At 48.4% G+C, this 12,714-nt stretch overlaps 1 protein-coding gene across 1 annotated transcript in view; it reads right to left on the bottom strand.

Annotated features, from left to right (window-relative positions):
• DAPK2 (death-associated protein kinase 2) overlaps window positions 1-12,714 on the bottom strand; it is a 161,951-nt gene that overhangs the window by 120,121 nt on the left and 29,116 nt on the right. Inside the window, exon 4 of the mRNA XM_011940428.1 lies at window positions 6,788-6,885. Within this exon, the coding sequence (XP_011795818.1) occupies window positions 6,788-6,879 (92 nt within the window). The 5' untranslated portion in view covers window positions 6,880-6,885. The remainder of the gene's footprint in view (window positions 1-6,787; window positions 6,886-12,714) is intronic.

Below are 12,714 nucleotides of genomic sequence, written 5' to 3'. Positions count from 1 at the left end.
AAAAAAAAAAAAAAAAAAAGATATTCAACAGATTTCATTAAGTGAGAAAAGCAAGTTGTTGACCATTATGGTCATGTGGTCCCCTCTGTCCACACATACACTTGCTTCACTTAGAAAGGTTCTGAATGGCAATAGAAGAAAATTACCATGAAAGTCTACCTGTGAGGTATGAGATTCGGCAAGAGGGCAGAGGGAGTCTACTTTTTACTTTATACGCTTCATAATTTTATGACATTCACCCTGAATACTTTTTTTTTTTGAGACGGAGTCTGACTCTGTTGCCCAGGCTGGAGTGCAGTGGCGCTATCTCGGCTCACTGCAACATCCGCCTCCCGGGTTCACGCGATTCTCCTGCCTCAGCCTCCCGAGTAGCTGGGATTACAGGCACACGCCGCCACGCCCGGCTAATTTCTGTATTTTTAGTACAGACAGGGTTTCACCATGTTGTCCAGGCTGGTCTCAAACTCCTGAGCTCAGGCGATCCGCCCGCCTCGGCCTCCCAAAGTGCTGGGATTACAGGTGTGAGCCACCACCCCCGTCTCACCTTGAATAACTTCTATAATAAACAAACATCTTTTTAGTTTAAAAGGGATCATAAAGCCCCCTTGCTTCAGGGTTAGTCTTAGAAGCTCTTTTGCCAAGGGCTGAGATGAGTAAATGTAACACCTACGTTTGTTGTTTTCTATAGTGCCCAGTGTGGCTAGACTAGGCTATTGAACCCAGCCCGGGAAAATTTGAACTTCACACATTTCCTAGAGGATGTTGTTTCTTTCCCCAGAGAGGTTGTCCTGACTAAGCTGAATGTGTGGTGGCTGATCTTAACCACAGATGATCCCACTGGGAGACTCCAGGCTGGCTACCCCCTGCCTCCATCAACATGACTGCCTCAGGGAATCCTTTGTCCACGTTCAGGAAGGCTGAGGCTTTAGTGCAGAGGCTCCTTCCCCCACCAAAGTCTCTCATCCCCACCCAAGGAGACTGCAGGTTGGGTGTCTGGCAGGGTGTCTTGCATACATGAGCCTCTTCTAAGTGGTAGCAATTATATGGTTGCTGTCTTCTTCGGGGCAGAGGTGACATGTGGGGTAATGGTAAGGTAAGATCCTTAAGAGAAGTGGGGGCTATGGATAAAGGTTGGATGTAGATTTAAATAAGTTCTTATCTCTTTGTTTGCTTATTTTTTTAAACCAGCACAGAAGTCAAGAAGGTTCTGCCTTTGAGTTCTACTTCCTCCAATTCTTGTTTACAACCTTAGACAAATAACCTCCCCTCTATGGGCCTCACTTTCCTCATCTATAAAATGGTAGATTTGGATTAAATTTTTGTTGAAATCCAGCTCAACAGAAACATCTTATGATTTTATGTTAATATAATGTAAGTAAAGAAAATCTGGCCCGGTGCGATGGCTCACTCCTGTAATCCCAGCACTTTGGGAGGCCGAGGCAGGCAGATCACCTAAGGTCAGAAGTTTGAGATGAACCTGGCCAACATGGTGAAACCCCGTCTCTACTAAAAGTACAAAAATTAGCCAGGCATCGTGGTGGGTGCCTGTAATCCCAGCTACTCAGGAGGCTGAGGCAGGAGAATCGCTTGAACTCGGGAGGCGGAGGTTGCAGTGAAGTGAGATCATGCGACTGCACTCCAGACTGGATGACAGAGTGAGGCTCCATCTCACAAAAACAAACAAACAAACCAAAAAAAAAAAAAAATCCATCTAAGTAAAGGAAAGTAATCAAAGGATAGGAAACAAGGAATCACTCTTCATTATATGCTGCTAACATTAAATTACTTTATATCATCGTGCATGCAGTAGTTGTCTATGCAGAAGTTCACAAAACCATCACTGGGCCTACCTACTAGCACCCTCCCCCTGAGAAACATCACTCCTTCCCAAAGTCTCGTTCTCCTAACTTTGACCGTGCTACACTACCCTCAAGTACAAACAGAAAAGACTTCCTTCCGTTATATTCTCTCCCACTGCTCAGAAGCATTCCAATTAAAGGAAGAAATGACTTTGTGTCTTGTGGGTCCTTAAGATGCAGTGGCCAGAGTCCTGGGCTAGGAGTCAGACCACCAGCCCCACCCTGGTTCTATCACCAGTTCACCACTTCTCCTCTCTGGCCTTAGCCTCATCTATAAAATGAGGAGTTGGATGAGTTTCTCTTTATGAGCCCTGCTCTAATGTTTCCCTGCTCTGCTCTACTGATTGCTACCAAGGCTGGGAGATGCCAACGTCTGCAAGCCAACGTTTCTCCAAACACTCCCAGAAACAGCAGACAACCTCCAGCATCCCAAGCGGGCTGGTGCCAAAAGTGTGAGCACAGCCAACTGCCTGCACTCAGCGCTGGAAGCTAGAAATCAGGCAAATACGCAGGGCCAGGGAGGGTCCCAGCAGAGTGCAGGATGCTCCTGCCAGGGTATCCCATTGCCATCCAAAGCTTTTCCTACAGAGATGCTCTTACTCATAGGATAAGGATAGACAAAGCCTCTAAAGGAATCAGAAACACGTGAACCAGGCCAGGGCGGAAGTAGAGTTAAAGGTTATTTATTTTTGGGGGGATGCCGAGGCGGGCGGATCACAAGGTCAAGAGACCAAGACCTTCCTGGCCAGTATGGTGAAACCCCATCTCTACTAAAAATACAAAAATTATCTAGGCGTGGTGGCACGCATCTGTAGTCCCAGCTACTCAGGAGGCTGAGGCAGGAGAATAGCTTGAACCCGGGAGGCGGAGGTTGCAGGAGGATAGGAAACAAGGAATCACTCTTCATTATCTGCTGCTTACGTTAAATTACTTTATATCATCGTGCATGCAATAGTTGTCTATGCTGAAGTTCACGAAACCATCACTGGGCCTACCTACTAGCACCCTCCCCCTGAGATCTCACCACCACACTCCAACCTGGCGACAGAGTGAAACTTCATCTCAAAACAAAACAAAAATACATATATATATATATTTATACACTGTTTTAGTTAAGGACTAATAAACAGGAAAATGCCCATATGCATGTATGTCTTCATATAAATACTCATAAAATGAACACATCTGTGAAACAGACACCTAGATCAAGAAACAGAATACAGCATCCCAGAAATCCCTTTTGTGCCCCCTTCCAGTCACTAGTCCCCGAAGGATAACCACCATTCAGACTTCTGGCACCATTGATTCCTTTTGCCCATTTTGAACTTTCACAAATGGAATAAAGCAGTACAGACCCTTCTGAGTCTGCCTTCCTTTGCTCAACATTACGTGTCTGAGCTTTATCCATTGTTACATGTAACAAACTGTTGTACATTTTCATTTTTGCATAGTTAGGACTTAATGAAGAGCTAAAATCAATGAGAGGGCCCTGAGTCTACACCAGGGTACTCACTGACAGCCAAGTAAGGAGGTTTACATTGAGCTCCCCAGACATCAGGATGATCCCCCTGCTCTTCTTCCTGCAGAGTCCCACGCCTTCCTCCTAGAAGGCTGTAGAGGCAGAAGATGGGGCCTTGACACTACAAACCTACTTCAAAGGCTCGATCTGGTCACTGTTGAAAGCCAGAAGCTCTTGTTCATGAACACTTACCCCATGCCCAGCTCTGAGAGGGATTCCCGACTTGGCATCTCATTTCATCCCCACGACCATGAGCTAGGTAATGGTACTCTTTCTGTCTCACAGGTAAAAAAGCTGAGGCTCAGAGAGGGCAGATTGTCCTAATGTTGCACAACTAGGACAGGGACCCAAACCCCAACCCATGTAACCCCAAAGGCCAAACCTCTCCACCACTCTGTGTTGGCAGGGAATTCACCAACTGGATCTAGTCCCCATTCCATCAGCCTCATGTAACACTGCTTGCCCCTGGCCCACTTTCCAAGGCCATACCGGCCTCCTGCCGGCTCCCCAGGTCCCAGGCACTTCCCCACTTCAGGGCTCATCCATGCTGCTGACTTGGCTTGTGCATTTACCCCTCAGTTCTCAAATGAGCAGTCACTTCCTCAGAGCAATCTTCTCCAACCACTCAGTTGGAACTACATCCCCCATCATTCCCTTGCAGGGCATCCTTTTCTCTCTTTTCTTAGCCCTTAACACACCTTATGGTGATTTATCCCTTAGCGTCCACTTATCTAGTGCCTTTCTCCACCAGCCTGGGGAGCATCAACTGCCAGAGGACAGGACTGTGTCTGTTTTGTTTTCCACTGCTCGGACGGTGCATGGCACACAGTAGGTCCCCAAGAATATGTTAAGTGAAGACCAGGAGGGCAGGAGAGAAGAATAGGACTGTCCCTTCAGAAGCTGAGTGGTCATCCAAAGGCAGCTCTAGTTCTAGCCTGTTCTGTGGCCCCAGGCAAGACCCTTCCCCTCTCTGAGCCTCCATTTCTTCAACTGTCAAGTGAGAGGCCTGAAAGACAGGACCTCTAAAGGCTTTCTAGGTCATCTGACCTCTAGACCACAAATCCTAGGACATCTGGCCACTCCAAAGGCCCCTGGCCCCTAGTCCCTGGGCCTCATCTGCTGCTTACTCACCTTTTGCCCCATTAGCACTTTAGAAGAATAGGGGAGGTGAGAATCACCCCAAGACATCCCAGACTATGAGATGCATGGGATCTCCACACCCTGTTGCAGGTAGAGGGCCAGAAAACATGAGGTCTTTTCTGGGTCTAATAGCACATGTCCTTGATATATGGAGTCAGGAAGAGACAAGACTAAGAAGGAATCATAAATGCAATCCCCAGGAAGCTGGTTCTACTTCCTTCTTCAGAGTCCCACTCCCCACAACTTCTCAGTTTCTCTGCCCACCCAGACTCTAGTCCAATCTGAGAGTGCCCTTGTTAGCATGTGTGTAGCTGTCTCACTGCCAGGGTGGAGCTCCAGGAGGGCAAAGACTGCCTGATCTTGCTCATCTTGGTACCCACAGTACTCACACGCAGGGCATGGCCAAGTGAGGGCATTGAATCGAGCACCATTGGCAGCGCTGGCCGTGGTTTGTTGCTGAGGATGTCACCTTTCTGCTGGTGCCACCAAGGGCAGGAGAAGAACCTGAGGCAAAGAGAACCTGGCTTCCCAGAAGGCAGGCTCCAGTGACCAACCCCAGCCTCTGGTCCTATGTTCTCTTCCTATCCCTTCACCAGGCCCGAGACTGGGAGAAGTCATCCCCCTCTGGGTTCTCTGCAGTTATTTGCTCCCCACGCACCATCCTGCCAGCCAGGATGAACTCCCTGATCTTGAATCACCTGCTGTCTCTCATTCTCTTTGGAGTGAAGCTCTTCTGGCTTTGAAGCCCTGTTTTATCTTTGAAAGTTAAAAAAAAAAAAAGCAAGACAATTAGTCCTGACCTAGGAGTTCTATAAAGTGAAAAGAACGCCTGTTTTGCCTGTTGGATACAGTAGACACTTGTGAAAGGAAACTAAATCTTGGGGCCCCCACGTCCCTAAGCTAAAGGGAAAAGTCAAGCTGGGAACTGCTTAGGGCAAACCTGCCTCCCGTTCTATTCAAAGTCACCCCTCTGCTAACTGAGATAAATGCGTATCTGATTGCCTCCTTTAGAAAGGCTGACCAGAAACTCAAACGAATGCAACCATCTGTCTCTTATCTACCTATGACCTGGAAGCTCCCTCCCCATTAGAGTCTTCCCTTTAGAGTTGGAGTTGTCCTGCCCTTCCAGACCAAACCAATGTTCATCTTGCATATTTGATTGATGTCTCATGTCTCCCTAGAAGGTATAAAACCAAACTGTGCTGTGATAACCTTGGGCACAGGTCGTCAGGACCTCCTGAGGCTGTCATGGACGTGCGTCCTCAACTTTGACAAAATAAACTTTCTAAATTAACTGAGACCCGTCTCAGATTTTCCGGGTCTACACACTCTAAATTCCCATGTTTTCATGCTGCACTGTGTGTGAAGGGGTGAGGTTAGGTGCTCTGATGAGCATGTGTGAGTGTACAAATGCCAAGCTTATGGGAGAGGGCATAACAGGTGCGCAGGTGCAAAACAGACTGGTCAGAACCTTGGCTATGTCACTCACTGGCTCAGCAACTTTGGGCAACTTGCCCAAATGCTGGACCACAGTTTCCTCATCTGGAAAATGAGAGTAAAAATAATGCCTATTTCATGCACTGTTGTGAGACTCAAACTTCAGGACTGTTGTTTTGTAATCACTACACTACCACCTAAATCTTAGCAGCTGGTAGAAATGGAAGGCAAGAAAAGAGCTTCAGAAAACCTTAATTTCTATTCAAATAGTAACTATAGTACTATCAGATCTGATTTTCACCCTGGCTGTGTTCTGGGCTCAGCAAACCTGAAAATGCACCAAGTAACAAAGATCCCAGGAAAACTTCATGACAGGGCTCGTGTGGCTGGTTACTCAACATAAATCCATTCTCAGGAGGATTACCTCACCTCCCATCCAGGTTCTGAGCTTAAAACAAAACCCTGGGAACCATGGAGAATCCCAAGTGAGACTCAGAAGAAAACCAACAAGTCAGGTCTCTATCCAGAGCCTGGGGGAACTTCATGAAAAAAGTAACAGATCAAACAAGAATCATGAAGGTTTTCCCTGCCAGCTAGATTATGCTGAAAACACAGAACTCAACAATTTTCATCCCTTTTACTGGCAAGTCATTATTTTCAGAGCAATGACTATGTGCAAAGTCACCCAGGCAGGTGAATAATCCTCAGGTTCATTTTTAAAGCTTCCCACTGGTCCTGTGGCCCTGCCTTCCAACACCAACTGACAATTGTGCTAGAAGAAGCATGACTTTGGCTCCCTCGGCATCCCCCCACCTCTTACACAGTCTCCTACCTCCCCAGCTCCTCTCCGATGTCATAAAAGTCCTCCACCTTCTGCTGCTTGAATGGCTCCATGTTTGGGCTCCTCATTGAGGCCTCGAACATACAGCCCTGAAATGAGAAGAAACCTGTGGTTAGGACAGTCATCCAAATTAGCACAAGCCTAACAGTCTAAGGCCTAAACATAATTGGCTGCAAGGGAGCTAATAATTTAGTAATAATCCACAGCCTTGGCTCCTCAAGAACTGCCCTGCTCAAGCCTTTTCTCACTTGCAGCTGATGATGTGTGGTTCTTATTTAATTTACATGAATTCAAATTTGTTAAGGAGACAGGAAAGGAGAGCTCCTCAGGTCTTCAGATCTGTTTGAAAAAGTTCAGAAAAACATCCATGGTGAACTTCAGCTATTTGTTTTCATTAAATTCAAAACTACTGCAAAAAGAAGCAGCTATTGTACAGTTTTATTAAAAAAAAGGCCAGGTGCGATGCTCACACCTGTAATCCCAGCACTTTGGGAGGCCGAGGTAGGTGGAGCACTTGAGGTCAGGAGTAGTTCAAGACCAGCCTGGCCAACATGGTGACACTCCATCTCTACCAAAAATACAAAAATTAGTCGGGTATGGTGGCATGCACCTATAATCCCAGCTACTCGGGAGGAGACTGAGGCATAAGAATCACTTGAACCGAGGAGGCAGAGGTGTAGTGAGCCGAAATCACGCCACTGCACTGCAGCCTGGGCAATAGAAAAAAAAAAAAAGCACTAGTTTTAAAGTCAGAAGTCCTAGGTACAAGTCCCAGTCTTGCTTGGGTAAGCCACCTAAGCTGCCAGAGACTCCGCTTCTTCATCTGTAAAATGGGGCTAATACTGTAAAATCAACTTCAAGTCATGAAATTATTTTGTAAAGTAGAAAACGCTGTTAAAAGGTGAGATCATTATCATGATCTCAGCTCCCTCAGGGGTTGTATCACCCAACTGCGTGTCTGAACTAATCTGTAAACTCTCTCACTCATCACCCCCGAAAGAAAGATGGGCAGGAGGAGCGAGGCAAATTCCAAAAGGTGCCAGGAGTCAGGAGCCTGAGGTGCTAGTTCCAGCTTTGCCTGAAACTAGCCCTGTGATCTCCTTTTGTCAGAAGGGCCTCAGTGTCCTCATCTGTAAAATCGAGCCAACTCTGCCTGCCCCAGGCATCTCATTGAAAGCCATAGGCCAACTCTGAGCCATGGGGAGCACTTACCACTCCACCAGAAAAGTCTGTCTGCATCCTCTCCTGGGATCCCTCTGCCCCAAGGGGCTTACCCATTACTGGGACAGCCACGTGCTACGCTGGACAACACCCCAAGAGCAGGGCCCAGGGCACAGTCTGCAAATCCCAAGAATAAAACCAGCTGCCTGTGGATCTGTCTTCCAAGGGTCTTTAGCAAAGGCCTCTCAGAGCTCATTTTGGTTAGCACTGGCAGCTTTTCTGCTGACCGCCAATCAGATCCCAACCACATGTGGGCTCCATGAACCCCAAAAGACTATTTTCACCAGGCTAGGTGGAGGAACCATTCCATAAGGGCACATCTCATCAATGCCAAGTGGCTGGAGCTGTCCTAACTCTCAAGGGGTATATAGATTTCACCCTCTTTCCACCACTTTAGCCCCCTGCAAACCAGAGCTTCATTAGCAAGATGCCATCTGCCTCTTTCTCTTCCATCAAGGCACACAGAACCTGAAGACCCTCAGGAGGAGCTGGCCTGGCTCACAGGGCTTACTCTCGGGGTCACCTGCCTGTGGGTGCCCAGGTTCCCTCATGCATCCTCCATGCTTAGCCAGGGCCGGGGTAAGCATGAAAAGAGCAGGCTCCAGGAGCCCCAGTTCCAGACTAGTGTGAGTGTATGTTAGCCTTGTGACCCACAGCAGGTGGGCACCCTCTCTGGGACTCATCCCCTCACCTGTAAACAGAGTGATACTATCTATATCACATACTTCACATATCCGTGTGGGGATAAGGATATAAACTACTGTACAACTAAGAAAGATGATTATTGCTGTGATTTAACCCATGCCAGGGAGCCCTCTAGCAAGTTTGGCTTGACCATAATCAGAAGTTTGGCGCCCCCTCACCCCCAACATCCTGGCAAATCTCCCGAGATTGGCCCAGGGAGTAAAGGGAGTACTATCTACCATCTTATTTTTGCTGAAAAAACAATTTTTCCTTCCAAATAAACAATTTGGGTCAGGTCCTGTGAGGTGGGGTTACCAATTTCACACAGCTAGATGGAAGCAGGAAACTCCAAAAAAATTCTGTTGGCAGAACCCCTGAGAGTGGTCCCAGGAACAGCTAAGATCTCCCATTTGGTGAGAGGCCAGCTCCATTTGCTGAGAGTAGGATTCAAAGAAGCCCCAGTTCCCAGAAAAATGGTGAGCCTCTGACTTGGGTTCTACATCCTGGGTGGCCAGGGGTGGGGGGGTCAGCCCCCTAGGGACAAACTAGGTCCACCAATTAGGCTTAGGTCATCTTTCCAGCCTTTGCCTCCTCCCTTACATATCCTATATTCCAGTCAAAGTTGACCTTTTCCATGCCCTTAAAACTTTCATCCCTGCTACGTCTTGGCTGAAGTGGGGCCCTTGCCAGGGCAGGCCCAGCTGGAAAGCCCTGGAGAGTGGGCAAAACTGCCCACTTCCCAAAAGACCCAGCCAAATGCTACCATCTCTGTGTGGCTCCATGATCCTTGCCCTCCCAAAAACAGATGACAATTCTCCACCTCTTCAAGTTCCCCAAGAGTGCTCTTCATACATTTTTAGGGCTTGAGTTGATCACATTCTGGCTACGTTTATGTCTAACCCAGAGGGTGAGAATAGATTCCATAGTCATCACACAGACCAGGGTTCAAATCCCAGCTCCTTCACTTACCGGCACATTGTGCTTAGCTGAGCACAGATACCTTTTCTGAGTTTCACATTCCTTCCATGGAAAGTGAACATAAGACATTGTCTAGTGTTGGTGAGTATGTGCGGCAACTAGAGCTCTCAAACACTGCTGGGAGGGGTATACGCTGGGACCACCACTTTGGAAAACTGTTCGGCAATTTCTTTGGACATACCTAAGAGAAATGCATGCATATGTTTTCCCAAACGATCCACGTTAGAATGGTCATCGCAATACAATTAGTAATAACTAAAAATTGCAAACAACCAAACGGTTATCAATAGAAGACTGGATAAACAAATTGAGGTACTATATACCCATACAATGGAATCATTATCCAGCAATGAGATTAACAAACTACTGCTACCTGCAACAACATGGACGAATCTCAGAAACATAATGTTAAATGGAAGTAGCCAGACACAAAAGACTGCATACTGTGTGATCCCATTTAGGAAAAATTAATGCATGGTGCTAGACGTCAGAAGAGTGGTTATCCCCTCACTTGGGATAGTTGGAAGGGGAGCTTCTGAGGCTTCAGAATGCCGGCAATGTTGTTTCCTGATCTGGGTGGTAGTTAGACAGATATATGGGATGTAGGTTTATTTTGTATGTGGTCAAAATTTTACATAATTTTAAAAAATGAAACTAATATGAAACAAATGAGATAACCCATGTGTAATTTTTTAAATGGTCCCTGGATAACGTGAATTCCTTCCCTCCTCTTGCCCCATAAGGGCAAGAATTGTGACATTCTCACCTCCGTCCCCTTGTAGTAGGCTAGTATACAGCAGGCACTATATAAGTGTTGGCTGATTTTAACTTAGCTCCCCAGCCTCCTTTCTCAAGGCCGCTACTCAGATACTCATCAGGTAAAACAACTGATAGCCACTTCAAGCACTTTCCTAACACTGCTCCTAAGGAGATTTTGCATTTTACCAGTTTCGAAACAAACTAAAGGGGTGAAACTGAGGTGGAATTATTGTCACCAGCTATGACCCAGATAAGGACTCAGAGGCACAAGGACCTTTCCACCCTCAAAAAGCTGAAATCACATGGCAGAGGGGAGGGACACAGTTACAACTTTTGGCCAGAGGCACAGGCCATCAGCTCCAGACGCTCCCAGGATGATACCCACCTTAATGCCCACATTTCTCCTGATGGAGTCCTTGGAATTCAAATTCCTGCCTACAACTCTAATACTAGGCAACACTTGAGGGGGCTACCACAGATTTCCTAGAACCCCACAGAAAGGGATCCCACAGATCATCTATTTAGGGATTTTTAGACCTGCTTCAGGATCACCAGGGTGAGAAGGGGAAGCCAGAGCAGTTCCATGTTATCCATACTACATGTTGGGGTTCTGGGTAAGAATTCACTGTGAAACAGAAGTTTGAAAACCACCGCTGTCTGGTCTAACCCACTTGTTTTTACCAGAGGAAGCTGAGATCCAGACAGGGAAGAGACTCGCTGAACATCACATGTGTGACCCACCCTACTCCTCTTCCCAGGGTTTCTTCTGTTGATTGCCACCCCAACTCCTCCAAGATGGCACCAGGGTTGGCAAAGTCAATGGCTTCCTGAGGGACAAGCTAGGAGGCGGTGTCCAGGGCTGGAAGATCATCTCATAGGAAACTCTCAACACTCACGAAGCCCTCTCCCCCACTGGCCCAGCTCACTCTGCAAAGTGAACTCTCTCAGTTCCTCACCCCACCTCACCAAGTGCAAGTGAGTGAAACGGGACCACAGCAAGAGGGCAGGCAATGGTTGGGCCAAACACACACGACTGTCTCATTACACACACCCCCATTAGGAGTCAGCATACTCAGGCTCTGGAGAGGCTGCCAACAGAAGGGATGGGGCGCTGGCATTACAGAGCTCCTGTCTGCATTCCAGGCTTTGACCCATCATGGTCTCTGATGAGGAAGCTGGGGCCCACAGAAGGTCAGCCACCTGCCTGAGTTGACCCAAGAGAAACTTGGTTTCTCTGGCAAAGATCCAGCTCCCTTGGGAAGCCTGTTTGTTCACCCCACAGCTAACAAATCAGGAGGCCTCAGGGAGGTGGGCAGGGTGGGTGCGGGTCTCATTCCTGCCAGCCAGGAACTTACCCCAGAGGAGCAGACCTCCAGCCACATCCACACACCCCTAACTCCTCTGCCCAAGTCTCCTCAGAAGCTGCTGAATCATCAGTGGTGCCACTTGAGGTGCTCAAAAAATATCTTGGGAGATGAGTGGTTTGGGGAAGGACAGGGCTCTGAAGTTAGCTGTGAAGAGGCCAAGGCACCAGGGCCTCTTAGGTCAACAGGACTCTCCCAGGAATACCTTCCACAGAGGCAGTTGAGAAACGCAGTGTCAGAAACCAGAGCAGCTGCCCTCCAGTGGATTCCAGTGTACAAGATGTCAGGCACTGTCCCTGCATCTGCCCCCGAGGCAGCCAGCTATGGTGCCCTCTCCTCCAGTGTGCACCCCGACCTTACCATTACCTGCACGGCTTCAACGAAGCTCACCTCTCTGGGCCTCGTTTTCTCTTTTGTAAAGAAAGAATACCAGTTTCCACCGTGCAGAGTTATAGTGAGGGTTAGCCAGACCTATGCAGGCCTTGGGACCTCCACAATGCCTGGCCCAGAGTCCTAGTAACTGTTAGCAACGCCCTTCCAAGCCCTTCCACCCCAACCTGCAGCACGGGTGCTGGCTACCCCTCGCCCACCCTAGCTCTGCCCCAGGCCGGGGCGCCTGACGGCGGGGACCACAGCTTCATTCGGCCCCACAGGAGGCTCAGACATCTGAGCACCCTCCTCGCATCACCTCCTTGTGCCAGGCGGGAGCAGGAGGTGAGAGAGACGGCCCAGGCTGAGAAGACTTGGCCGGGAGCTGGGCGTGCTCTGCCCGTTCCAGGGGGCCTAACTTGATGGACGTCTGTGTCCCATCTCCCTGCTGGGTGCTTGGCTCTGCCCACCGCCCCCATCCTGTCTCCCAGGTCAAAGTGCCAGGCTCCGGAGGGCGCCCCAGGGCAGCAGCGGGCAGCTCCA

Source organism: Colobus angolensis, unplaced genomic scaffold (genome assembly GCF_000951035.1).
Source record: "Colobus angolensis palliatus isolate OR3802 unplaced genomic scaffold, Cang.pa_1.0 Scaffold19, whole genome shotgun sequence".
Lineage (NCBI taxonomy): Eukaryota > Metazoa > Chordata > Mammalia > Primates > Cercopithecidae > Colobus > Colobus angolensis.
This window is presented reverse-complemented; position numbering and strand designations above follow the sequence as displayed.